This window comes from Moschus berezovskii, chromosome X (genome assembly GCF_049115385.1).
Source record: "Moschus berezovskii isolate FMDL1 chromosome X, NW_MosBer_1.0, whole genome shotgun sequence".
Classification (NCBI taxonomy): Eukaryota; Metazoa; Chordata; class Mammalia; order Artiodactyla; family Moschidae; genus Moschus; species Moschus berezovskii.
In genome coordinates, this window is record NC_142488.1 from 12812418 (window position 1) to 12838274 (window position 25857).

Genomic DNA, 25857 nt, shown 5'->3' on the forward strand with positions numbered 1-25857 from the left:
GCTCTTCTCTAAATTTTTGGTAGAATTCAGCTGTGAAGCCGTCTGGACCTGGGCTTTTGTTCGCTGGAAGATTTCTGATTACAGCTTCTATTTCCGTACTTGTGATGGGTCTGTTCAGATGTTCTATTTCTTCCTGGTTCAGTTTTGGAAAGTTGTACTTTTCTAAGAATTTGTCCATTTCTTCCAAGTTGTCCAATTTATTGCCATATAATTGCTGATAGTATTCTCTAATAATCCTTTATATTTCTGTGTTGTTGGTTGTGATCTCTCCATTTTCATTTCTAATTTTATTGATTTGGTTCTTCTCCCTTTGTTTCTTGATGAGTCTGGCTAGTGGTTTGTCAATTTTATTTACCTTCTCAAAGAACCAGCTTTTGACTTTGTTGATTTTTGCTATGGTCTCTTTTGAGAAACAGTATTATTAAAGAAACAAGCATTGAGTATGCTAACTGAAGTTTGTGTGTAGCTTTGTAACTTAAAACATTAATCTTTTACCCCTGAATTGATTATGGCCACTTACCACTTGTGCCCATTTTTATTTTTTTTTTAAGTGTGAACCATCTCCTGGAGACACCATTTTGGTTTTGGCATTTTCTCACTCGCCCCAGCCAGAGAACTATTGAGTTCTGTCTGTAGTTCAGATCCATCATCACTAGATCAGCTGCTAAAATCGTGGGACACTTCTGGCCCTTTGTTTTTACTCCCTAGCCATGGCAGTCACAGAACAGTTTGAGTCTGCGGGGCTAAAAGCACATGGTGCCTCTTCCCCAATATTAATATTTTTCAGTTTTGCCTTATCTGTTTTTGCTAATTTCAGGGCCCAGAGGCTTCAAGAAGAAAAAAATAAAAGCGTGACTGATGGACTGCGGAGGCGGGAGTTGAATATAAAGAGTATTGAGGACACCTATGACCAAAAGCTCAAGAACGAACTTCTAAAGTAATTGTTTGGCATCTTAAAAAAAAAGTATCATGTTTGAATTAAGTTGATGGAAACACAGCTACAGTAATAAACTAGATGAGACTAGTATTTTATGTCAAAATCAGTGTTAAAAAAACTGTGCATGTTCATTGACAGTCAAGCTTTTCCTGTGAATATTCTAGTTAGGATGGTTTTAAAAAGATACAGTACAGGAAATAGCATCCTCTGCTTGCTCTTATCACTTCTGGAGTATTTACTGAGGGCCTATGATTTGCTTGAATTTCTTAGGGCACCTTGTAACTTGCTGAGAAGCTTTCAAATGGGAATTATAGTCACGTTTTATGTTTTCCTCTATCCCATTCATACTGCCATTCAGATGCAATATCTAATGATCTGTAAATTATTCTGCTAATTTGTTATAGTATTTGTTGATCTGTATTCCTTCAAGATTCTGCAAAGCCAGAATCAAAAGGAACAAACTAGAATTAACTGTATAAAGCAAACAATGATAGAGGGAAAGGAAGCTATGTACAGCTCTGGTGCCATGGCTTTCCTCTAGTCTGAGTTTTGTTGTGTTCTAGTGGACGGTATCTTAGTGCAGAGGCATTAAGTGCATATGTGGTAAGTTTTCTCCAGTGCTCAGTGCAATGTCTGGCACACAGTAAGTGTTCACTTAATGTTTATTGGTGCAGTGAAGTCAGAGTGAAGTGATGACTCAACACAGCAGCTCTCGATGTTTCTTCATCATCGGCCTCTCTCTACTGCTTTGTCCATAATTTGTCATTGATAGTCCGTGATATAGTACCTTCACAGGTTTTGGGAGGTTAGTCTATAAAATAATTCTAATAAAAAATATAGCACTTTTCTGTGGATCAGTTTTGACATGGTAGATTTTTATCCACATATTTTATGGATTTATCTACATATTTTAGAGATAAGCACTATAAAGAATCTATAGTTGTTAAAGTTTTAGGAATAAGTGAATAAAAGTGTGTATGTTAGCTTGATATAGCTGTGGAATGGACTGTCAGGTATCTTTGTCTGTCGGTGGGTGTCCTCATATGACTTTGGCAGGTGTTGAGGTTCTGAGGATATTCACCACAGGAGTACTTCTTTCTTTAATCTTTGAACCAGAAAGGCAGCTGCCAACATCTGGTGGAGGTGGTAAAATTCCATGAAAATGTGACTCTGGTATCACCAGTCCGAATATATTTGCTGTTGACAGTAGCTCTTGGTACTACCTCAACTCCTTAGGGTGAAAGGTCTTATCCTGCTTGAGGGTGGGAAGGTGGGACAGGTGGACTGGAAGTGACTGACTTATTATCCTTTGGGACTTAGAGTCTGCTGTATACAGTATAAAGTAAGTAAATTTACTTTTTTTGTGTCACTGGATGCCAACTGAGAAACAGTGCCCTCTATAGCCTCAATAACATGACCCTTCATTTTGTGCTTGAGTTTTGGGACCCAGTTTATAGAACTGCAGCAAGACTTTAGTGGACTTTTTATGGCCAGAATTTGGACCCCTGGCCTTAGCACTGAGTGCTCCTGAGTTTAGTACCCTTCAGTGCCCTGATGCCATAGATAAGCTCATTGTTGATAGCAGTCTGTCTAGGGAAGTGACCGGAACTCATTTTCCATCCTTCTGATTCTCAGGTATCAACTTGAACTGAAGGAGGACTATATCACTAGAACCAACAGACTGATCGAAGATGAAAGAAAAAATAAAGGTGATTTGGGGGGCAGGGCAGGAAGCTGTATTTTTCAGTTTCAACACAGGTTATTAGCTTCTTAAGTTGGGTCTGTTCTTTAATCCAAAAAATATGTACCTTCCACTTCATTGTTACTATTAACTGACATGGTTTTTGTCCTTTTAATTTTACAGAGTGAAAAAAATAATCACTGTCTTTCAGTGCTTTTGCAAACCTTCTTGTTTAACTTTTTGTATATTCACAAAGATCAGTGATTTATAGGTAGAATTTTATTCAACTGTATTTCAGTATATCTTGATGAATAAATCTGTGATGTCAAAAAGGTGGCAACAACTTACTGCTGTTGGTTAATACTACTCTAAACCATGAGAGGTGTTATTTTTTACTTAGGGGAAATTTTATTTTAACTTCTCTGTACCTCATGACCTGGTTTCTTATTTTTCTTAACTTCTAACACATATTTATGCTTCATGATATTTTATTTTCACATATAGCCTCCTAAACTCTTGTATATATTACCCCGAGATGAGGAAAGTTGGGTAATTTATTGATCTTTCAGATATTTTTACATTGCAGTGTATTTCTAGGAACTATCCTATGACAAGAGTTTTGGGTGGATATTTCAAATGGATTGCAAGGAGTCAACCAGGGCTGGATACCTGGTCCTTATCAGAAGGTCACCAGGTGTGTGTGGCTGCTCCTTTGCACCTGTCGTGCTCCAACTAATATTGATACTTCTGTAGGAATTGGTATTGCCATGTAGTTAGCATGTGACTTTTTGATGATACATCTATATAGCCTTATGTTAGATGAAGTGATAATGACGAAATAATAACTATGAAATCTTACCAGAGCAGTCTTTGTCTTTAAGGAAATTCAGAGCTGCTGGCATGAGATCCCCACATTCCACACAGGTGGTGTAGCTCTGGTGACTTGTGTGTAGCAGGAAGTTTACCATATATATGATCATTACAGCTGACTTCACATCACCTATTGAGTAACAGGACTTACTTGCCTGCAAATTTTTTTTTACCCAGTATCTGCTGTTTTATATCTTTTTTTTTTTTTTGGCTATGCCACAGGTCTTATGAGATCTTAATTTCCTGATCAATGATCGAACCTGCACTCTGGGCAGTGAAAGCATGGTATTAATGACTGGGCCACCAGGGAATTCCCTCTGCTATTTTAGATAATGAAATAATGGTCATTAGGTCTCACATACTGGCTGTAAATGATTAAATGACTTGTGTTCACTGAGAAACCTTTATGATATTTAGTTGCTTGGCTTTGTCTTTCAGAGAAAGCTATACATTTGCAAGAGGAACTTGCAGCTCTTAATTGTAAAAAGGAAGAACTTGATCGTTCTATAAACCGTGTGAAAGAACTCGAGGTAACTGTTATTCATATTGATTTTTTGAAATAGATGTTAGACAACACAGGAAATTTTAACTTCAGTCACACATAATTTATCTCAAGTAATCCTCTTTCTATGTTTAGACTGTTTATTATATGATGCAGAGGGTGGTGGCTGAACTTAATTGAGTAGTTCTTCATTTCAATCTTTGTCTCCTAGAGAAGCATAGAAAGAGCATGTCCTTTAGGGCCCAGAGTTGTCCTTGAATCCTGTCTCCCTCACTGTTTGTGTGCCTGTGGGCAAGATCTATGACCTCAGATCCCTTATCTGTAAACTCTGGAATATTGCCCACATCCCATGGTTTGCTAAGGGACTTCAGCTGGTTTCTGTGCCATTCCATAGCAGGTGGCTGTCATGTACTAGTATCTACTCAGTTTCTTTTCTCTTCCCCTCAGCACCAAGTAAAAGTTCCTATCACTACATCAAGATCTCACAGATAAAAGCAAAATGAAAGGCATTTTTCACATGATACTGTTACTTTTTTTTCTGTTCATTTCTGTGCTTGCTATCCAAAGCCCAGAACTGGATCTTCAGATACTTAAAATATATTCTGTATATAAGATTTGTTTTTGCAACTGTGATGAATTACTTGAGAACTTTATAGGCTCCTGTCTTCAAATGAGACATATCAGACTGAGGGAAGGAGAGCACCTCCCAGCACCTTAGTAGTATCTATCTCACCTTTTCATATTAAAAAACAAACACATTATTAAATCTGTGATGGCTTTTGGGTCCTTAGTTGCATCTGGAAAGTTGGGTGAAAATCTGAAGGACTTGCTATGTAGGACAGGGTTCTGCATAAATTGAGTTGTATGAACTTGCCCCAGCTCCAAGACAGAAGTTGTAGTTAGAGTTGTCTTGTTACAGAGAAGCAGACCAGCGAACTGACCATAATTAAATTATGCCACAAAGCTGAGAGCAGACTGTTAGCATTTACCTACTCAGTCCTGTAAAGTTGCTGTTCAAATATAAGTTTTCCTTTTCCAATTCCAGCTTGAGTTGGAGTCTGTCAGAACTCAATGTTTGGCATTAACAAAGCAAAACCACATGCTAAACGAGAAGGTTAAAGAGATGAGTGACTATTCTCTACTGAAAGAAGGAAAACTGGAGCTTCAGGCAGAAAATAAACTACTTAAACAACAAGTGGAAGACATGAAAAGTGAAAACATGCATCTCCTAAACCGTAAGTCTTTTTTTAAAAATGATTTGTTATTCATGTTAGGTTCATTATAGGAAATTGCTTTTTTTTTTCTTTTTGGCTACACCATGAGAATGTGGGATCTTAGTTCCCCAACCAGGGATCAAACCTGTGCCCCCTGCAGTGAAAGTGCAGAGCCCTAACTACTGGACCATCAGGGAAGTCCCAAGAAACTGCTCTAGGGGAGGCTTCAGTTGGGAAGGTTTTATAAAATTTAAATTCTCAGATTGAAATTCCTTCTTTTTTGCTTGCTATTCCGTAATTCATAGTGTCTGTAAGAATAACCATTTTTAGATTTAATTGTTATTTTAGATTATAGTTGATTTACAGTGTTATGTTTCAGGTGTAGAGCAAAGGGATTCTGTTATACATATACACATATCCATTCTTTCTCAGCTTCTTTTCCCATGTAGGTCATTACAGGTTATTGAGTCAAGTTCCCTGTGCTGTCCTTATTATCTGTTTCATATATGGTAGTGTGTGTCTGTTAATCCAAAACTCCTAATTTTATCCTTCCCCCTGCCTTTCCCCTATGCTAACCATAAACTTGTTTTTGAAGTCTGTGTAGTCTTGTGTTTTGTAAATAAGTTCATTTGTATGACTTTTTAGGTTCCCCAAATAAGTGATATTGTAAGATATTTGTCTTTTTCTGTGACTTGGCCTCACTTAGCATGGTGTTCTCTAGTTGCATACTTGTTGCTGCAAATGGCATTATTTCTTTTTTGTGGCTGAGCAGTATTCCATTGTGTATATGTACCATATCTTCTTTATCCATTCATTTGTCCATGGACATTTGGTTGCTTCTCTGTCTTGGCTATTGTAAATAGTGCTGCAGTGAACATTGGGGTACGTGTATCTTTTCAAATTATGGTTTTCTCCAGATATGTGCCTATTAGTGGGATTGCTGGATCACGTGGTAGTTCTGTTTTTATTTTTTTGAGAAGCCTCCATACTGTTCTCCATAGTGGTTGTACCAATTTACGTTTCCACCATCAGTGAAGGAGGATTCCCCTTTCTCCATGCCTTCTCCAGCATTTATTGTTTATAGACTTTGATGAGGGCCATTCTGATTGGTGTGAGGTTGTATCTTATTGTAGCTTTGAATTTCATTTCTCTAATAATTAGTCATGTTAAGCATCTTTTCATGTGCTTTTTGACCATCTGTATGTCTTTTTTGGAGAAGTGTCTTATTTAAATCTTTTGCCCACTTTTTGACTGGGTTATTTGAACTGCATGACCTGTTTGTATATTTTGGAGATTAATCCCTTGTTGGTTGATTCATTTGTAAATGTTTTCTCCCATTCTGTGGGTGGTCTTTTCGTTTTGTTTATGGTGTCCTTTGCTGTGCAAAAGCTTTGAAGTTTTATTAGGTCCCGTTTGTTTATTTTTATTTTCATTACTCTAGGAGGTGGATCCAAAAAGATATGGCTGCAATTTATATCAGTGTTCTGCCTGTGTTTTCCTCTAAGTATTTTATAATATCTGAGCTTACCCAGTGGCTCAGTGGTAAAGAATCACCTGTAATGCAAGAGACACGGGTTCTATCCCTGGGTTGAGAAGATCCCCTGGAGGAGGGCATGGAAATCCACACCAGTACACTTGCCTGGAGAATTCCTTGGACAGAGGAGCCTGGTGGGTTATAGTCCATGGGTTCGCAAAGAGTTGGACACAACTGAGCATACATGCATGGGCTTACATTTAGGCCCTTTAATCCATTTGGGGTTTATTTTTGTGTATTGTGTTAGAGAATGTTCTAATTTCATTCTTTTGCATGTAGCTGTCCAGTTTTCCCAGCACCATTTGAAGAGACTGTCTTTTCAACATTGTATATTCTTGCCTTCTTTGTCATAGATGAATTGACCATAGGTGTGTGGGTTTATTTCTGGACTTTCTGTTCTGTCCCATTGATCTATATTTCTGTTTTTGTGCCAGTCCCATACTGTCTTGATTACTTTGAAGTAATAGTCTAGTCTATAAAGTCAGGGACCCTGATTCCTCCAGCTTCATTCTTCTTTCTCAAGCTTGCTTTGGCTGTTCGAGGTCTTTTGTGTCTCCATACAAATAGTGAAATTGTTTGTTCTAATTCTGTGAAAAATGCCATTGGTAATTTGATAGGGTTTGCACTGTATCTGGAGATTGCCTTGGGTTGTTGTTCAGTCGCTCAGTCATATCTGTTTGTGACCCCATGGACTGCAGCACGCCAGGTTCCTCTGACCTTCACCATCACCCGGAGCTTGCTCAAACTCATGTCCATCATGTTGGTGATGCCATCCAACCATCTCGTCCTCTGTCATCATCTTCTCCTCCTGCCTTCAATCTTGCCCAGCATTGGGGTGTTTTCTAATGAGTCAGCTCTTCGCGTCAGGTGGCAAAGTACTGGAGCTTCAACTTCAGCATCAGTCTTTCCAGTGAATAGTCAGGATTGATTTCCTTTAGGATTGACTGGTTTGATCTCCTTGCAGTCCACGGGACTCTCAAGAGTCTTCTCCAACACCATAGTTCAAAAGCATCATTTCTTTGGCGCTCAGCCTTCTTTATGGTCCCAACTCTCATGTCCATACATGACTACTGGAAAAATCATAGCTTTGACTCGACGGACCTTTGTTGGCAAAGTAATGTCTCTGCTTTTTAATACACTAAGTTTGTCATAGCTTTTCTTCCAAGGAGCAAGTGTCTTTTCATGGCTGTAGTCACCATCTGCAGTGATTTTGGAGCACGGGAAAGTAAAGTCTGTTACTGTTTCCACTGTTTCCCCATCTATTTGCCATGAAATGATGGGACCAGAAGCCATAATCTTAGTTTTTTGAATGTTGAGTTTTAAGCCAGCTCTTTCACTCTCCTCTTTCACAGAGGCTCTTTAGTTCCGCTTTGCTTTCTGCCATAAGGGTGGTGTCATCTGCATATCTGAGGTTATTGATCTTTTTCCTGACAGTCTTGACTCCAGCTTGTGCTTCATCCAGCCTGGCATTTCAAATGATGTACTCTGCATATAAGTTAAATAAGCAGGGTGACAATATACAGCCTTGATATATTCCTTTCCCAGTTTGGAACCAGTCTGTGGTTCTGTGTCCAGTTCTAACTGTTGCTTCTTGACCTGCATACAGATTTCTCAGGAGGCAGGTAAGGTTATCTGGTGTTCCCATCCCTTTCAGAATTTTCCGCAGTTTCTTGTGATCCAGACAGTCAAAGACTTTGGCATAGTCAATAAAACAGAAATAGATGTTTTTCTGGAATTCCCTTGCTTTTTCAATGATCCAGTGGATGTTGGCAATTTGATCTTTGGTTCCTCTGCCTTTTCTAAAACCTGCTTGAACATCTGGAAGCTCACAGTTAATGTAGTGTTGAAGCCTGGCTTGGAGAATTTTGAGCATTACTTTGCTGGTCATTTTCATAGTATTGGATCTTCCAATCCAAGAACGTGGTAAATCTCTTTGTGTTGTCTGATTTCTTTCATCAGCATCTTATAGTTTTCTGCATACAGATAGATTTATTCCTAGGTATTTTATTCTTTTTGTTGCAATGGTGAATGGGATTGTTTCCTTAATTACTCTTTCTGATCTTTCATTGTAGGTGTATAGAAATCCAAGTGATTTCCGTGGACCGATTTTGTATCCTGCAGCTTTACCAAATTGATTGATGAGTTCTAGTTTCTGGTAGCATCTTTAGGGTTTTCTCTGTATAGTCTCATGTCATCTGCAAACATGACAGTTTTACTTCATCTTTTCCAATTTGGATTCCTTTCATCTCTTTTTCTTCTCTGATTGCCATGGCTAGAACTTAAGCTCGCTCTCCCCATTTCTGGGAGTTCCTCTCTCCTAGGCCCTTCAGGCCCGAGGGCTGGTAGCAAACAGCCTGGCCCCATTAGCAGTCTAGGGAACTACACCATCCTTTGTGGCTAGGGACCAGCCTGAGTCAGTCTTCGTTGAAGGCTTCTCCGATGACCTGAATTGAAGATGCCATCTGCTTTCTGCCTGGACCCTGAGAGCTGTTAACAGATGCACAGATCGAATTGGACCACAGGGCAGTCATGGATAGGTTTTGCTAGAGCGTTCCTTCTCTACCTCTGTGCTTGGTAGAGGGGAGAGTCAGGCTTTCAAATTAATTTAAGGATTTGAAAGAAGTCTATTACATGGAGAAGGCCTCAAGAATAGTAAAATTTGCATTTATGTGCATTAAATTGTTTTGAAATTCCTGTGGCAGAATTGCTCGTTGTCCATTTGATGGAGCTGTTAGAAAATTGTGTGCGTGCCCAAAAAGGAAGAACAATTTGAAACTTCTCTAGCTGCTTTTAAAAGTAAAGCTCAATGAAAAAACTTAAGGTTGATAACAATCACGCTCTGCTACTTTCCTAGGCATAGCTCAGCCGTCTCCCGAATTGCTGATTTTTCAGAAAGAATTAAAGAAAGCAGAAAATGCTATTGCATTTGAGCATAAGGAGTTCGAAACCCACAAGCAAGCTCTACAAAAACAGCTTCAAAGCGAAGTGAGTATTGCTCCTTGTGCAGCTAGGGGTTGAGCCAGTCTGCTGCATAGATATGTGAACTTGGCACACACCACACCAGCGTAAATGGGGTTTGCTTCAACATCAGAGCTCCCCCAAGGTGCTAAAGTGTGTGCTTTCTCATCTGAGAGAACTCTCCAGTGATCATGTGAGTTTATATTCCTAATTGTCACAAAATCCAGAGGCAAGCGGACTCACTTAAACACACAATTTTTCAAGTCCTGGTGGTGCCCACAGTGGCAGTGTCTTGATTCGCACCCTGTGACTTGGAAATACTGCTGCCATCTCTCTTGTGTCTGCCCTGGAGTAGCTGCTCTAACTTGCATGTGACAAGAGGTGGAAACTTGTTTTATCTTTCGTCATCTTGTAGGGACCCTGTGCATTAAGGGTGTAACGCTGCTCAGAGTTGGCAAAAGGGCAAAAAAGAATTAAGCCCAGTGAGAGAATAACTCCCTTTGAAGTGAGCTGTGATTTCTTTTATGTTCATTTCTTTTCTTCTCTAATTCTCTGCAGATTGAGCACTCCGTCCAGCTGAAGGCCCAGGTGTTAGAATATGATGCTTCTGTCAAGAGGTTAAATGCGCAGGTTTCAATTTTAAAATCTCAACTAAAACAAACTCAGACAGGTTAGAGACATTTTTAACCTCTCTGTGTGTGTGTGTGTGTGTGTGTGTGTGTGTGTGAGTGTAAAACTTCTGACATTTGTGAAAATGTGATTGTTACTCATTGAATTCTTAGTCATTCTCATAGTAGGGGAAAGCTTCCCAGGTGGTCAGTGGTAAAGAACCCTCCTGCCAATGCAGGAGATGTGGGAAATATGTGTTCGATCCTTGGGTCGGGAAGATCCCCTGAAGAAGGGAGTGGCAACCCACTCAAGTATTCTTGCCTGGAGAATCCCATGGACAGGTGGCCTATAGTCCATGGAGCCACAGATTTGGACACAGCTGAGCACACAGCACCTCGTAGGGAAAATTCATAGAGAAATGTGTCAGCTCAGAAGTCAATCTCCCTGTTCATTTCAGGGATACCAGCCAGGTGATCAGCCAACATGACTTGTTTTCACAGGTGCCCCATGCTTGGGGGAACCTCATACCGCAGATAGGTGTGATAGTAACACAGAAGGCCCCAAATTCATCCTGGACCTAGGCTTTCCTTTTTTATTTGCTGTCTGGTGGTTCAGACAGTGAAGAATCCGCCTGCAATGCAGGAGACCTGGGTTTGATCCCTGGGTTAGGAAGATCACCTGGAGAAGGGAATGGCAACCCACTCCAGTGTTCCTGCCTGGAAAAACCCATGGACGGAAGAGCCTGGTTGCAAAGAGTCGGACATGACTGAGCGACTAACATACATCCTGATAATAAGACCAGTCGACTCTTGAGTGATTTTATACATTCCCTGACAGAGTTTATGTGAGTGGGAGAGGCAGTGTGGCCTGGCCGAAAGAGCACTGCTAGTGAAATCAGAAAACTGGATTTGTATCCGTTTTTCTGTTAGTTGTTTGGTTTTGGGTACATTTCTTTCAACTTCCGTGGGCCTCAATTCCCCTCTTTGTAATGAGGATAATACCTTCTGTGCCGTGGAGGATGAAGGGGGTATGTGGTCGGCTCCAGTGCAGTGCCTGGGGCACATAAAACACTTGGGGAAACGGCCACTGCTGTCATTTTACTACTGTGTCTTCCTGTGGATGCATGACATCTGCCCCTCTTTCATAAGAAGTGGCAAATTTGACACTTTCTTGAGCTGCTTTCAAGCCCAGCAGAAGTTCATGAGACTTTGTGATTCTGAGCCTTCCTCAGTTCCTATTTGCACTTCTACCCCTTGGGCCCTTGGCCCCTTCTCCCCACCCTGCTTTTATTTCTGTCTCTTCACTCATCTGTACTCTTTCCTGTTGCTCGTTTTTTCTCCACAACTCTGCCTTTGCCAAACTTCCCACTGCTATAACTGTCCCGAGCTCAGATCATTAGACATAGTTCATTGAGGATGGAAGCTTCACGAGCACGGGCCTCCCAAGCATCTGTCCCTGGCATCGTCAAGGTGGCCTTGCAGGAGAGGAGCGGTCACGTGGTGACTTTGCATTAGGCCAGCCCAGCAACTTGGTACTTTGCTATTGGGTGATTCAGCTATAGTCTCCTGTCCATGACGTGGGAGCAGTGAGAGTTTTGGGCCCACGGTGGTGGCCTGACCACACGCCCTTCTTCCCCTCTCTGAGACTCAGGCTGTATGCAGTAGAGTTTGCTGCAGTCCTGGGAGTTCAGGGCTGGCATCCTGTAATGAGACACATTCATTATTTTGAAGTCAAGTGTGTGAATGTTCAGTTCAGTTCAGTCGCTCAGTCGCGTCCGACTCTGTGCGACCCCGTGAATCACAGCACGCCAGGCCTCCCTGTCCATCACCAACTCCCGGAGTTCACTCAAACTCATGTCCATCGAGTCGGTGATGCCATCCAGCCATCTCATTCTCTGTCGTCCCCATTTCCTCCCACCCCCAATCCCTCCTAGCATCAGAGTCTTTTCCAGTGAGTCAACTTGTCGCATGAGGTGGCCAAAGTATTGGAGTCTCAGCTTCAGCATCAGTCCTTCCAATGAACACCCAGGACTGATCTCCTTTAGAATGGACTGGTTGGATCTCCTTGCAGTCCAAGGGACTCTCAAGAGTCTTCTCCAGCACCACAGTTCAAAAGCATCAATTCTTCAGCGATCAGCTTTCTTCACAGGCCAACTCTCACATCCATACATGACCACGGGAAAAACCATAGCCTTGACTAGACGGACCTTGGTTGGCAAAGTAATGTCTCTGCTTTTTAATATGCTATCTAGGTTGGTCATAACTTTCCTTCCAAGGTGTAAGCGTCTTTTAATTTCATGGCTGCAATCAGCATCTGCAGTGATTTTGGAGCCCAAAAGCATAAAGTCTATTAAATAAAGATTATAAATGGGTTTATATCAGATCAGGTCAGGTTTTTCAACCACATGAGTTCAAGTCCGGTTAGGCTTTGTCACCTAATACATTGTGAATGCCTTTTCAGTTCTCAGAGCTTTATGGATTTCAAGGTCGTACATAATGGATTGTGAAATAATAGCATGCATTACAAAAGAAGGCATTTGAAGCAATAGTTGGTACACATAAGCTCTCAAATGTTAATAATTGCTATTTTGACTGTGGTTTTACAGACTTTGTTGAAGTATAGTTGATTTACCCTATTGTGTTGATTTCTGCTGTGAAAGTGAAAGTGTTAGTCACTCAGTTATGTCCAGCTCTTGTGCGACCCCAAGGACTGTAGCTCGCCAGGCTCCTCCATCCATGGGATTCTCCAGGCAAGAGTACTGGAGTGGGTTGACATTCCCTTCTCCAGGGGAACTTCCCCACCCAGTGATCGAACCCAGGTCTCCTGAATTGCAGGCAAATTCTTTACCCTCTGAGCCACCAGGTATAACTTTGGTTTTACAGACTATTTTTTTTTATTGAAGTATAGTTGATTTACCCTGTTGTGTTGATTCTGCTGTACAGCAAAGTGATTCACTTGCGCACACATGCACACACACACTCACACACACACACAGATAGATTGCTTTTGGTACTGTTTTCCATTACAGTTTATCACAGGATACTGAATATAGTTCTCTGTGCTCTACAGTAGAACTTTGTTGCTTATCCCTTCCATACATAGTAGCTTACATATGCTAACCCCAGCCTCCCACTCCATCCCTCCCCCAACTCCCTCCCCCTTGGCAACCATAAGTCTGTTCTCAATGTCTACAAGTCTGTTTCTGTATCATAGATAACGCTCATTTGTGTCATATGTTAGATTCCACATATAAGTGATTTCCACATGGTATTTGTTTTTCTCTTTCTGACTTACTTCACCTAGTATGGTATTCTCTAGTTGCATCCATGTTGCTGCAAATGGCATTGTTTTGTTATTTTTTATGACTGGGTAATATTCCAGTATGTGTGTGTGTCTGTCTGTCTGTCTGTACACACCACATCTTTATCCACTCATCTGTTGATGAAGGTTTAGGTTGTTTCCATGTCTCGGCTATTGTGAATAGTGCTGCTGTCAACATACTGGTGCATATATCTTTTTGGATTAGAGCTTTGTCTGTATATATGCCCAGGAGTGGAATCGCTAGATCATATGGTAATTTATTTTTACTTTTCTGAGGAACCTCCATACTCTTTCCCATTTTTCAATTGAGTTGTTTGGTTTTTTTGCCACTGAGTGTATGTACTTTGGAAATTAAGCCCTTGTTGGTAGCATAGTTAGTAAATATTTTGTCCCATTGTGTAGGTTGTCTTTTTGTTTATGGTTTCTTTGGCTGTGCAAAGGCTTGTACGTTTGATTAGGTCTCATTTGTTTATTTTTGTTTTTATTTCCATTGCCTTGGGAGACTGATCTAAGAAAACATTGCTGTAATTTATGTCAGAGATATTTTCTTACGATCTCTTGTAGGAGTTTTATAGTATCACGTCTTATGTTTAAGTCTTTAAGCTATTTTGAGTTTATTTTTGTGTATGGTGAGAGGGTGTGTTCTGATTTTGTTGATTCACATGCAGCTCTTCAGCTTTCCCAACACCACTTGTTGAACAGACTATGTTTTTCCCATTGTATATTATTGCCTCCTTTGTTGAAGATTAATTGACTTAGATGTGTGGGTTTATTTATGGGCTCTCTGTGCTATTCCATTAATGCATATGTCTGTGTTTGTGTCAGTACGATGATGTTTTGATTACAGTAGCTTTGTAGTATTGTCTGAAGTCTGGAAGGGTTATGCCTTCCGGCTTGTATTTTTTTTTCCTCAGGATTACTTTGGCAATTCTGGGTCTTTTATGGTTCCATATAAATTTTAGGATTGATTATTCTAGTTCTTTGAAGAAATATAATGGGTAATTTGATAGAGATCACATTAAATCTATAGATTTCTTTGGGTAGTATTGCCATTTTAACAGTATTGTTCCAGTCCAAGAGCATGAGATATCTTTCCATTTCTTTGAATCCTCTTTAATTTCCTTTATTAATATTTGATGGGCTTCCCTAGTAACTCAGCTGGTAAAGATTCCACGTGCAATTCAGGAGACGCCAGTTCAATTCCTGGGTCTGGAAGATCCACTGGAGAAGGGATAGGCTACCCACTCCTGTATCTTGGGCTTCTCTGGTGGCTCAGCTGGTAAAGAATCCTATTTTATAGTTCTCAATGTATAAATCTTTCACCTCGGTCAAGTTTATTTTTCATTTTTTTTGGGGGGGGAGTAATTTTAAAAGGTACTGTTTTTTTTTACATTCCCTTTCTAATATTTCATTGTTAGTGTAAAGAAATGCAGCTGGTTTCTGAAGGTTAATCTTGTATCCTGCTACTTTGCTGAATTCATTTATTAGAAATAGTAGTTTTTGTGTAGAGTCCTTTGGATTTTCTATATATGTAATTTCATGTCATCTGCATATAGTGGCAATTTTACCTCTTCCCTTCCAATTTGGATACCTATTATTTCTTTTTCTTGTCTTATTGTTGTGGCTAGAGCTTTCAGTACTGTATAGAATAGAAGAGGTTAGAGTGGGCATCCTTGTCTTGTTCTAAATTTTCCTAGAAAGGCTTTTGGCTTTTCACCATTGAGTATTACATTGGCTGTGGGTTTGTCGTAAATGGTTATTATTGTGTTGAGACATGTTCCCTCTATACCCACCTTAGTAAGAATTTTGTCTTGACTGGATGTTGAGTTTTATCAAATGGTTTTTCTGCATCTATTGAGATGATCGTGTGGTTTTTGTCTTTTGTTTATGTGGTGTTTCACATTGATTTGTGTACGTTGAACCATTCTTGTGAGCTTGGGATGAATCTCATGTGGGTTGTAGTATATGATCTTTTGTATATATTGTTCGATTCAGTTTGCTAATAGTTTGCTGAGGGATTTTTCATCTATATTCATCAAAGATACTGATCTGTAATTTTCTTTTTTGGTGGTGTCTTTGTCTGGTTTTGGTATCAAGGTGATGGTGGTTTCATAGAAGATCTTTGTGAGTGTTCCTACCTCCTCAAGTTTTTGTAAGAGTTTGAGATGGATCTGTATAAGTTCTTCTTTGTATGTTTGGAAGAATTCACCTGTGAAGACATCTGGTCCTGTACTTTGTATGGAGTTTTTTGTTTGTTTGTTTCTTTTAATTACAGATTCTCTTTCACTTCTAGTGATCAGTCTGTTCAAATTATTTCTTCTTGATTCAGTTTTGGTGAGCTCTATATATCTACAAAGTTGTCCATTTCTTCTAAGTTGTTGAATTTATTGGCATATAATTGTTCTTAGTATTCCCTTAGGGTTTTTTTTTTTTGGTATTTCTGTAGTATTGGCTGTTGTATCTCTTTTTTAATTTATTATTTTGTTTATTTGGGTTGTCTGTTTTCTTGGTGAGCCTGGCCAGAGGTTTATCAATTTTGTTTACTCTTTCAAAGACCCAGCTCTTGGTTTTATTGACTTTTCCCATTTTTTAATTGCTACTTTATTTTCTATCTTTATTCCTTCTTTCTGCTGACTTTAGGTTTTGTTTGTTCTTCTTTTTTTGATTCTTTTAGGTGGTATATTACGTTGTTTATTTGAGATTTTTCTTGTTTGTTTGAGGAAGGCCTGTATTACTGTGAACTTCTAAGAACTGCTTTTGCTATGTCCCTGAGATTTTGTATGTTTCTGTTTTCATTGTCATTTGTCTTAAGGTATTTTTAAATTTCCACTTTGGTTTCCTTGTTGATCCATTGGTTTTCCAGTAGCATATTGTTTAGTCTGCATGCAGTCATTTTTTCCCCATTTCTTTTTCTGTGGTTAATTTCTAGTTTCATGCCTTTGTAGTCAGAAAAGATGTGTAAGATAATTTCTGTACCCTTACATATGTTGAGGCTTGTTTTGTGCTCCAGCATGTGGTCAGTTGTAGAGACTGTTCCATGTGCAGTTGAAAGGAATGTGTATTGGTTTTTTGTTCTTGGATATAATGTCGTGAAAATATAAATTAGGTCTAACTGCTCTATTGTACTATTTAGAATCTCTGTTGTTTTATTATTATTTTGCATAGAAGATCTGTCCGTTGATGGGAGTGGGGTGTTAAAGTCTCCTACCATTATCATATTCTTGTGAATTTATCTCTTTATATCTGTTTGTATTTGTTTTATGTGTTTGGGTGCTTCTATGTTAGGTGCATATATTTTAGGTTAACACATGTAAAATCTTCTTGTATTGACCCTTTTATCATTATAAAGTGTCCTTCATTATCTTTCTTTATGACCTTTGTGTTAAAGGCTGTTTTGTCTGATTAAAGTATTGTGACCCCTGCTTTCTTTTCATTTGTTTGGTTGAAATATCTTTTTATATCTCCTTACTTTCAGTCTGTGTCCTTTGCCCTAAGCTCTTGTTTTTTTTTAATCCTGTCAATCACTCTGTCTTTCGATTGGTGCATTCAGTCATTTACATTTAAGGTGATAATTGTTAGATGTACATTTATTGCCATTTTAAGGCTTGTTTTCCCATTGATTTTTTATTTGTCCATTTTTTTTTCATTGTGTGATTTGATGATTTTCTTTTGTATTATACTTATCTTCTCTTCTTTTTGGTTTTTGTGAATCTGTTGTATGTTTTTGATTTGTAGTTACCCTGTTTTTCAAGTATGTTAACTCCATCCTTTATCTACTTGCCTTAGACTGGTAGCCATATAGGCTCTAACATATTCTATGAAGTGGGGGGGGGGGGGAAATCTACGTTTTCTTACTCTCTTTCTCTTGCTACCTTTAGAATCCTCTCTTTAACTTTTGCCATTTTTTATTAGAATATGCCTTGGTGTAGGTCTCTTTGAGTTTACCTTATGTGGAACCCTGTCTCTTCCTGTACTGGATATCTGTTTACATCTTCAGGTTTGGGAAGTTTTCAGCCGTAATTTCTTCAAATACATTTTTGAGCTTTTCTCTTTCTTCCCCTTCTGGAATCCCTATTATGTATAGATTGGCATGCTTTTTATTGTCCCATAGGTCTCTAGCTCAATTGGTGAAGAATCCACCTGCAATGCAGGAGACCCCAGTTCAATTCCTGGGTTGGGAAGATCCACTGGAGAAGGGATAGGCTACCCACTTCAGTATTCTTGGGCTTCCCTTGTGGCTCAGCTGGTAAAGAATCTGCCCACAATGCGGGAGACTTGGGTTCGATCCCTGGGTTGGGAAGATCCCCTGGAGAAGATAAAGGCTACCCTCTCTGGTATTCTGGCCTGGAGAATTCCATGGGCTGTATAGTCCATGGGGTCACAAAGAGCTGGACACGACTGAGCGACTTTCACTTTCACTACTTTCAGGTCTCTTGTTTCGGTTTCTTTGTTTTTTTTCATTTGGTTTTCTGTCTGCTGTCCTGAATGGGTGATTTACATTATTCTGTTTTCTGGGTCACTTATTCATTCTTCAGCGTTATTGGTTTTGTTTTGTTTCAGCCATGCTGCATGGCTTGCAGGATCTTGTACCCTTACCAGGGATTGAACCCACACCCTCAGTAGTCAAAGTGTGGAGTCCTAACCACCGCACCACCAGGGAATTGCCTGTTTTTCTACATTATTCATTGCCTTTAGTTCAGTTTTCGTCTCAGCAAACAAGTTCTGTAATTTTCTTGCTTTCTCTTTATCGTTTGTAGTCCCTTTTTACAGTACTCTGCATTTTTACTGATAACTTTTCCTTAATCCTTTTTGTATTTTCATTATCTTTTTTGAAATCAGTGTCTGTTAAACTGAAGAGGTCTGTTTCATTGTTTGTTCTTTCAGGGGAATTATCTTGGTCTTTTAACTGGGAGTGGTTCCTCTGCTTCATTTTACTTAATTTTCTCTCCCAAACTTACAGAAGAGAAATATATCTATTGTGGTCTTGGGGGACTATTTATATGTGGAAGTGTCCCTGTGTAGCTTCTGTGGATTTAGTGTTTGTTTGGCATGAGGGCTGTTTTTGGTATGGATGCCTGTGACCTCTTTTGCTCAGTGTGTGCTGGCCATGGTCATTATCCCCTTATAATCGGGGTGTGCAGATGCAGTGACTGGTGCCTAGTCCTGAGGGTCTCAGCATTGGTGGAGGATCTCACAGGCTCCCAGAGCACATGATGGGGATTGTTGGTGGCTTGAGACCACTCCTGGAGCCCAGAAGGGTGGCAGTGGTGGCCATTCAAGACTGCTTCTGTAGCCTGAGGTGGGGAGTAAGTCACAGCAGAGGCTCAGAACTGATCCTGAAGCCTGTGGCATGCAGGTGGCGGTTGCTGCAGCTCGTGACCCCTCTTAGAGCTCCTGTAGGCCGTGTCATGCCACCTGCAAGCATGCACAGCGGAAGAGGCTGCAGTGGTGTGTCCCACCACTCCCCTCACACACCCCAACCATCAATAGCACCTGGCCTCTAAGGCGGCCCAAGCTTCCTCCATGTACACCCTCAGGAGTGACTGCTCCAGACTCCAGCCCCTTCAGGCTGTTTCCGCACAGCCCACCCTAGCCCTCTCCCTGGGTCTGATTTCCGAAGTGTGAGCTTCAGCACCCAGAGGCTGCGTTCTACTAGGGGCTCTGGATCTCAACTCCATCTTGGCTGATCTCATGGGGTGCAGGAACCTTACCTCTTTTATAGCACCCTCCTGAGGATACAGATCTTGTCCCAACTTCTTCCTTGCTTTTTTTTCCCTCCTTTTGTCCTGCCTGGTTCCATGGAGATTTTCTTGCCCTTTCGGAGGTCTGAGGTCTTCTGGCAGTGTTCAGTAGATATTCTGTGAGAATCACGCCACACATAGATGTATTGTTGATGTATTGTGGGCAGAGGTGTGCTTCACATCTAACTACTCCACCATCTTGATCACACGCCACAAACTGTTTAATGTGCTAGTTGATTCTTCAACAAAAAAGTTGCTGAAACATTTCAGTTCGGTTCTCCACCTCTTCCCTTCCTGTCTCACACTCTCTGTTTGTGACCTGCAGCGCTAGAGAACGAAGTGTACCACAACCCGAGGCAGTCTCTGCTGAATCGCTTCATCAGCGGGTTAATGAGCACCAGGGTGGGGCCTCGTGATGGCGACATCAGTGGGAATTTCTTGAAAAATCCTCTGAGACAAGAGGAGGCGACAACAGGCCCAGTTACACCACAGATCCCCAAATACCCAAATGCCAGCGCAGAGGGAAGTTCCCCTGATTCCGACCTCGAGTTTGTAGCCAGTACCAAGGTAAGGGTGAGAGAGCTGGAGCAGGAGGCAGAGCGCCTGGAAAAAGCTTTCCAGAACTACCATCAAAGGGCTAGTCGGTACCCTGCCAAGAGCCGCTTGGCAGCCAGGAGCCCACCCTCGCTGCGTCTGCTGGGGACTCTCAAGAACATCCCTGCAGCTGCTCCCGAGAGGTGTGTTTTTGTGGACGCCAGAGTCACCTCTCAGCAGCCTCCAGTGAGCACACGTGGAGCAGATGAGAGCGAGGTGTCCGAGGTGCCCAGCAGCATGTCCTCAAGGTCACACAATAGCGCAGCCTCAAGACGGCTCTCCTCCACGCCACTCTCCAAAGCGAGAAGCCTCAATAGTGAAATGTACCTGGAAGGTGAGCTATGGACACAGGCCTGTGGATGCTCTGGACGGGGGTCGGTTGCTCCTCATCCTCCCTCTCCTCTGGGTAACAGTGCAGCTGGAGGCTGATAAACTGGGAACCCCGACTCCCCCACCCCAGGTTACAGGTGGTGTGGAGGCTGTAGGATGGAGGGTCAAGTGCCAGCATTTTGCTCGGCACGTGGAGGTTTTCAGAGTGACTGTGGCTTTTCCTTGGCTGCTGGTTAGTTTCATGTGTTGTCCTGTTATCACTAAAGTTTCATATTCATGCCTGAATTGTTAGTTCTGTGGATGATACCCCACTGCTTGCAAAGATGATCGAATTCATTTTCAAAGTGGTAGAAATCTCTAGAAGCTGCACTGCCATCTTCTCCACGCAATCTGTAACGTGCTTGTCCTGGTTCCTCCTGCCCCGTAGGTCTGGGCCGGTCTGCTGTCACCGCCACCTGTCCCGACAGAAAGCCACAGCCTTCGCCTGCCGAGTCCAGACACAACCTTTCCATGCACTCGCTCTCCAGCCCTCTGGAGCAAAAGGCCGGGTAAGTACCTCGTTCTCTGCCTGGCCTCTGCTAAGGCTGGTTAGCTTCCTGTGGTCTCAGCCAGGACTGGCTCCAGTTTTTTAGGTGATGTTAAAGACCGTGTGGCAGGATAGAATTTGCAATCAGATTATAAAGATGCATGATCTCTGAGAATCATTTGAATTATTGCCTGGAGGAAAACAAATTCTGCTTGTTTGCTAAACTTGATGTATAGTGTATGTGTGAAAGTTGCTCAGTCGTGTCTGACTCTTTGTGACTGGATTATATACTCCATGGAATTCTCCAGGCCAGAATACCGGAGAGGGTAGCCTTTCCCTTCTCCAGTGGATCTTCCCAAGCCAGGAATCGAACCAGGGTCTCCTGCATTGCAGGTGGATTCTTTACCAACTGAGCTACCGGGGAATCCCTATAGTGTATATACTTGGGTATTAATAAGCATCTTCATAGTTCTGTGAATAGACTTGGTTTATAAAGATAAAACAGACATAAAGAATTTGCAAATGCAAACCAATTCACTGTAAACATTAAATAGTTTTGTACATCATTAAAAAGTCACTTACAAATATTTAGGCTTTTAAATATAAGCAAATAAGGTTCCACAGTGGCAATCACTGAAATCAAAAGTGGTAGTGAGTCCTAGGGTACACGGGCTGAAGCAGAATGCGGTGGGTGTGTTGAGAAGCTTGGGGGCGGGGGTGGGCAGCAGGCTGAGATTCAAGTCAAGGGTGGGCCTTCTCCCTGTGCCCGGTCTCCACGGTGGGAGATTCTGACTCTTCCTCTCTCAGCTCAGGCCTGGGCATCTGTGTGTTGATGCTCATCTACTGTACAAAGTTGAAAACTACCACAGGTGCTTGTCTGGTCCTAAAGTAGGTAATTTTTTTTTCCATATCGGTCCTTCTGTGTTAAAGCCAAGAAGAGAGGCAGGACACATGTGGGCCGAGTTAGGGCACTGTGATGCTTGGCATCTTCAGCTGGCTCATGCTAATAGTGTAAAGAGCTTTTTGAAAAAATTTTCAAGTTCTTTAAATAAAAATTCCTCCTCAGAACAGCTTTGAGAGTGCCAGGATATTCTTTATTAACAATGGTAGTACCCAATTCATGGCATGAGGCAGTGTGGAAGAGTGACTGAGTTAATGCATAGTAATGGTTTGGGAAAGGTTGGGGGCGGGAGGAGAAGGGGACGACAGAGAATGAGATGGCTGGATGGCATCACCAACTCTGTGGACATAAGCTTGAGTGAACTCCGGGAGTTGGTGATGGACAGGGAGGCTTGGCGTGCTGTGATTCATGGGGTCACGGAGAGTCGGACACGACTGAGCGACTGAACTGAACTGAATGGTTTGGAATGATGTCTGGTGCATGGAGAGCGCCCAGTGCAGAGTAGCTGCTATTCACTATGTGTCCACGAAAAATTAATTTTCTAAAGCATTTTCTCAAATCACAAAAGGCTTTTCATCACCCTCTGCTCTTGTGTCTTACATTATTAAAGCTTCACATTCTTGAATTTTATTCTTCCCATCCAGTCTTTATCAAAGACATACAGAACTTCAAGACAAAAGTGAATTTTCAAATCCGGACAAGCTAGTTTTTAAGGATAACGAGGGATTTGAAGCATCTTTTGAATGTAAGTTTAAATATTAATATTAATATGTAAATTGCTTTTATATGTAGAACTTTTGCTTGCTTTTATATGTAGAACTTGTTTCAAAATGTAAAATGTTTTGGCAAAACATACCAATTGTTACAAAATGCAAAACAGTTACAAAGTAACACATTTTTATTTTCTGATAAAATCAGTGATACGGATATAGTACCATGCTTTTGTATCACGAAGATTTTTAGGTTCTCAGTTCCATTTTTTAAAAATTTCAGGATAACTAAATTGCAAAGTTAGGGAAAGACTGAGGGCAAGAAGATAAGTGTGTGGCAGAGGATGACATGGTTGGATGACATCACCCACTCAGTGGACATGAGTTGAGCACACTCCAGGAGATAGTGAAGGACAGGGAAGCCTGGTGTGCTACAGTCCACGGGGTCACAAAGAGTCAGACGTGAGTTAGGGACTGAACAACAATTGCAAATCAGAGCTAAGCCTGTCAGTTCCATCGCTCAGTTGTGTGTGACTCTTTGACCCCATGGACTGCAGCACGCCAGGCTTCCCTGTCCATCACCAACTTCTGGAGCTGGCTCAAAAACTGTTGTCCATTCACTCAGTGATGCCATCCAACCATCTGATCCTCTGTTGTTCCCTTTTCTTCGGGCCTTCAATCTTTCCCAGCATCAGGGTCTTTTCAAATGAGTCAGTTCTTTGCATCAGGTGGGCAAAGTATTGGAACTTCACCTTCAGAATCAGTTCATCCAATGAATATTGGGATTGATTTCCTTTAGGATTGACTGGTTTGATCTCCTTGCAGTCCAAGGGACTCTCAAGAGTCTTCTCCAACACCACAGTTCAAGAGCATCAGTTCTTCAGCACTCAGCTTTCTTTATAGTCCAACTCTCATATGCATATGTGATTACTGGAAAAACCATAGCTTTCACTAGATGGTCCTTTGTTGGCAAAGTAATGTCTCTGCTTCTTAATATGCTGTCTAGGTTGGTCATAACTTTTCTTCCAAGGAGGAAGTGTCTTTTAATTTCATGACCGCAGACACCATCTGCAGTGATTTTGGAGCCCCCAAAATTAAAGTCTTCCTGTTTCCATAGTTTCCCCATCTATTTGCCATGAAGTGATGGGACTAGAAGCCATGATCTTAGTTTTTTAAATGTTGAATTTTAAGCCAGCTTTTTCACTCTCTTTCACTTTCAAGAGGCTCTTTAGTTCCTCTTTGCTTTCTGCCATAAGGGTGGTGTCATCTGCATATCTGAGGTTATTGATATTTTTCCTGACAGTCTTGACTCCAGCTTGTGCTTCTTCCAGCCCAGCATTTCTCATGAATTACTCTGCATGTAAGTTAAATAAGCAGAGTGACAATATACAGCCTTGATGTATTCCTTTCCCAGTTTGGAACCAGTCTGTGTTTCTATATCCGGTTCTAACTGTTGCTTCTTGACCTGCATACAGATTTCTCAGGAGGCAGGTAAGGTGGTCTGGTATTCCCATCTCTTGAAGAATTTTCCGCAGTTTCTTGTGATCCACACAGTCAAAGGCTTTGGCATAGTCAATAAAGCAGAAGTAGATATTTTTTTGGAATTCCTTTGCTTTTTCAGTGATCCAGTGGACGTTGGCAATTTGATCTCTGGTTCCTCTGCCTTTTCTAAATCCATCTTGAACATCTGGAAGCTCACAGTTAACATAGTGTTGAAGCCTGGCTTGGAGAATTTTGAGCATACTTTGCTAACGTGTGAGATGAGTACAACTGTGCAATAGTTTGAGCATTCTTTGGCATTGCCTTTCTTTGGGATTGCAGTGAAAACTGACCTTTTCCAGTCTTGTGGCCACTGCTGAGTTTTCCAAATTTGCTGGCATATTGAGTGCAGGACTTTCACAGCATTATCTTTTATGATTTGAAATAGCTCAACTGGAATTCCATCACCCCCACTAGCTTTGTTCCTAGTGATGCTTCCTAAGGTCCACTTGACTTCGCATTCCAGGATGTCTGGCTCTAGGTGAGTGATCATACCATTGTGGTTATCTGGGTCATGAAGATCTTTTTTGTATAGTTCTTCTGTGTATTCTTGCCACCTTTTCTTAATATCTTCTGCTTCTGTTAGGTCCATACCATTTCTGTCCTTTATTGTTGCCATCTTTGCATTAAATTTTCCCTTGGTGTCTCTGATTTTCTTGATGAGATCTCTAGTCTTTCCCATTCTATTGTTTTCCTCTATTTCTTTGCATTGATAACTGAGGAAGGCTTTCTTCTCTCTCCTTGCTCTTCTTTGGAACTCTGCATTCAAATGGATATATCTTTCCTTTTCTCCTTTGCCTTTAGCTTCTTTTCTTTTCTCAGCTATTTGTAAGGCCTCCTCAGACAACCATTTTGCATTTCTTTTTCTTGGGGATAGTCTTGATCATTGCCTCCTGTACAACATCATGAACCTCCGTCCATAGTTCTTCAGGTTCTCTGTTTATCAGATCTAATCCCTTGAATCTGTTTGTCATTTCCACTGTATAATTCTAAGGGATTTGACTTAGGTCATGCCTGAATGGTCTAGTGGTTTTCCCTACTTTCTTCAATTTAAGTCTGAATTTGGCAATAAGGAGTTCATGATCTGAGCCACAGTCAGCTCCCAGTCGTTTTTTTGCTGACTGTATAGAGCTTCTCTATCTTTGGCTGCAAAGAATATAACCAATCTGATTTCGGTATTGACCATCTGTTGATGTCCATATATAGAGTCTTCTCTTGTGTTGTTGGAAGAGGGTATTTGCTATGATAACCAGTGCGTTCTGTTGGCAAAACTCTATTAGCCTTTGCCCTGCTTCATTTTTGTACTCCAAGGCCAAATTTGCCTGTTACTCCAGGTATCTCTTGACTTCCTACTTTTGCATTCTAGTCCCCTATAATGAAGAGGACATCTTTTTGGGGTGTTAGTTCTAGAAGGTGTTGTATGTCTTCATAGAACCGTTCGACTTCAGCTTCTTCAGCGTTACTGGTTGGGGCATAAACTTGGATTACCACGATATTGAATGGTTTGCCTTGGAAACGAGCAGAGATCATTCTGTCATTTTTGGGATTGCATCCAAGTACAGCATTTCAGACTCTTGTCGACTATGATGGCTACTCCATTTCTTTTAAGGGATTCTTGCCCAAAGTAGTAGATATAATGGTCATCTGAGTTAAATTTGCCCATTCCAGTCCATTTTAGTTCACTGATTCCTAAAATGTCAATGTTCACTCTTGCCATCTCCTGTTTGACCACTTCCAATTTGCCTTGATTCATGGACCTAACATTCCAGGTTCCTATGCAATATTGCTCTTTACAGCATCAGACTTTACTTCCATCACCAGTCATGTGCACAATTTGGTGTTGTTTTTGCTTTGACCCTGTCACTTCATTCTTTCTAGAGTTATTTCTCC

General features: G+C 41.1%; 1 protein-coding gene across 7 annotated transcripts in view; it reads left to right on the forward strand.

The window, feature by feature from the left end:
- The window catches only part of OFD1 (OFD1 centriole and centriolar satellite protein), a 58420-nt gene that overhangs the window by 27136 nt on the left and 5427 nt on the right, over positions 1-25857 (forward strand). For all 7 annotated transcript variants that reach the window (XM_055438732.2, XM_088833617.1, XM_055438730.2 and 4 more), the window contains 9 exons: positions 818-937; positions 2573-2646; positions 3927-4018; positions 5036-5225; positions 9593-9723; positions 10255-10366; positions 19693-20295; positions 20719-20839; positions 22363-22463. In XM_055438732.2, the coding sequence (XP_055294707.2) occupies positions 818-937; positions 2573-2646; positions 3927-4018; positions 5036-5225; positions 9593-9723; positions 10255-10366; positions 19693-20295; positions 20719-20839; positions 22363-22463 (1544 nt within the window). The remainder of the gene's footprint in view (positions 1-817; positions 938-2572; positions 2647-3926; positions 4019-5035; positions 5226-9592; positions 9724-10254; positions 10367-19692; positions 20296-20718; positions 20840-22362; positions 22464-25857) is intronic.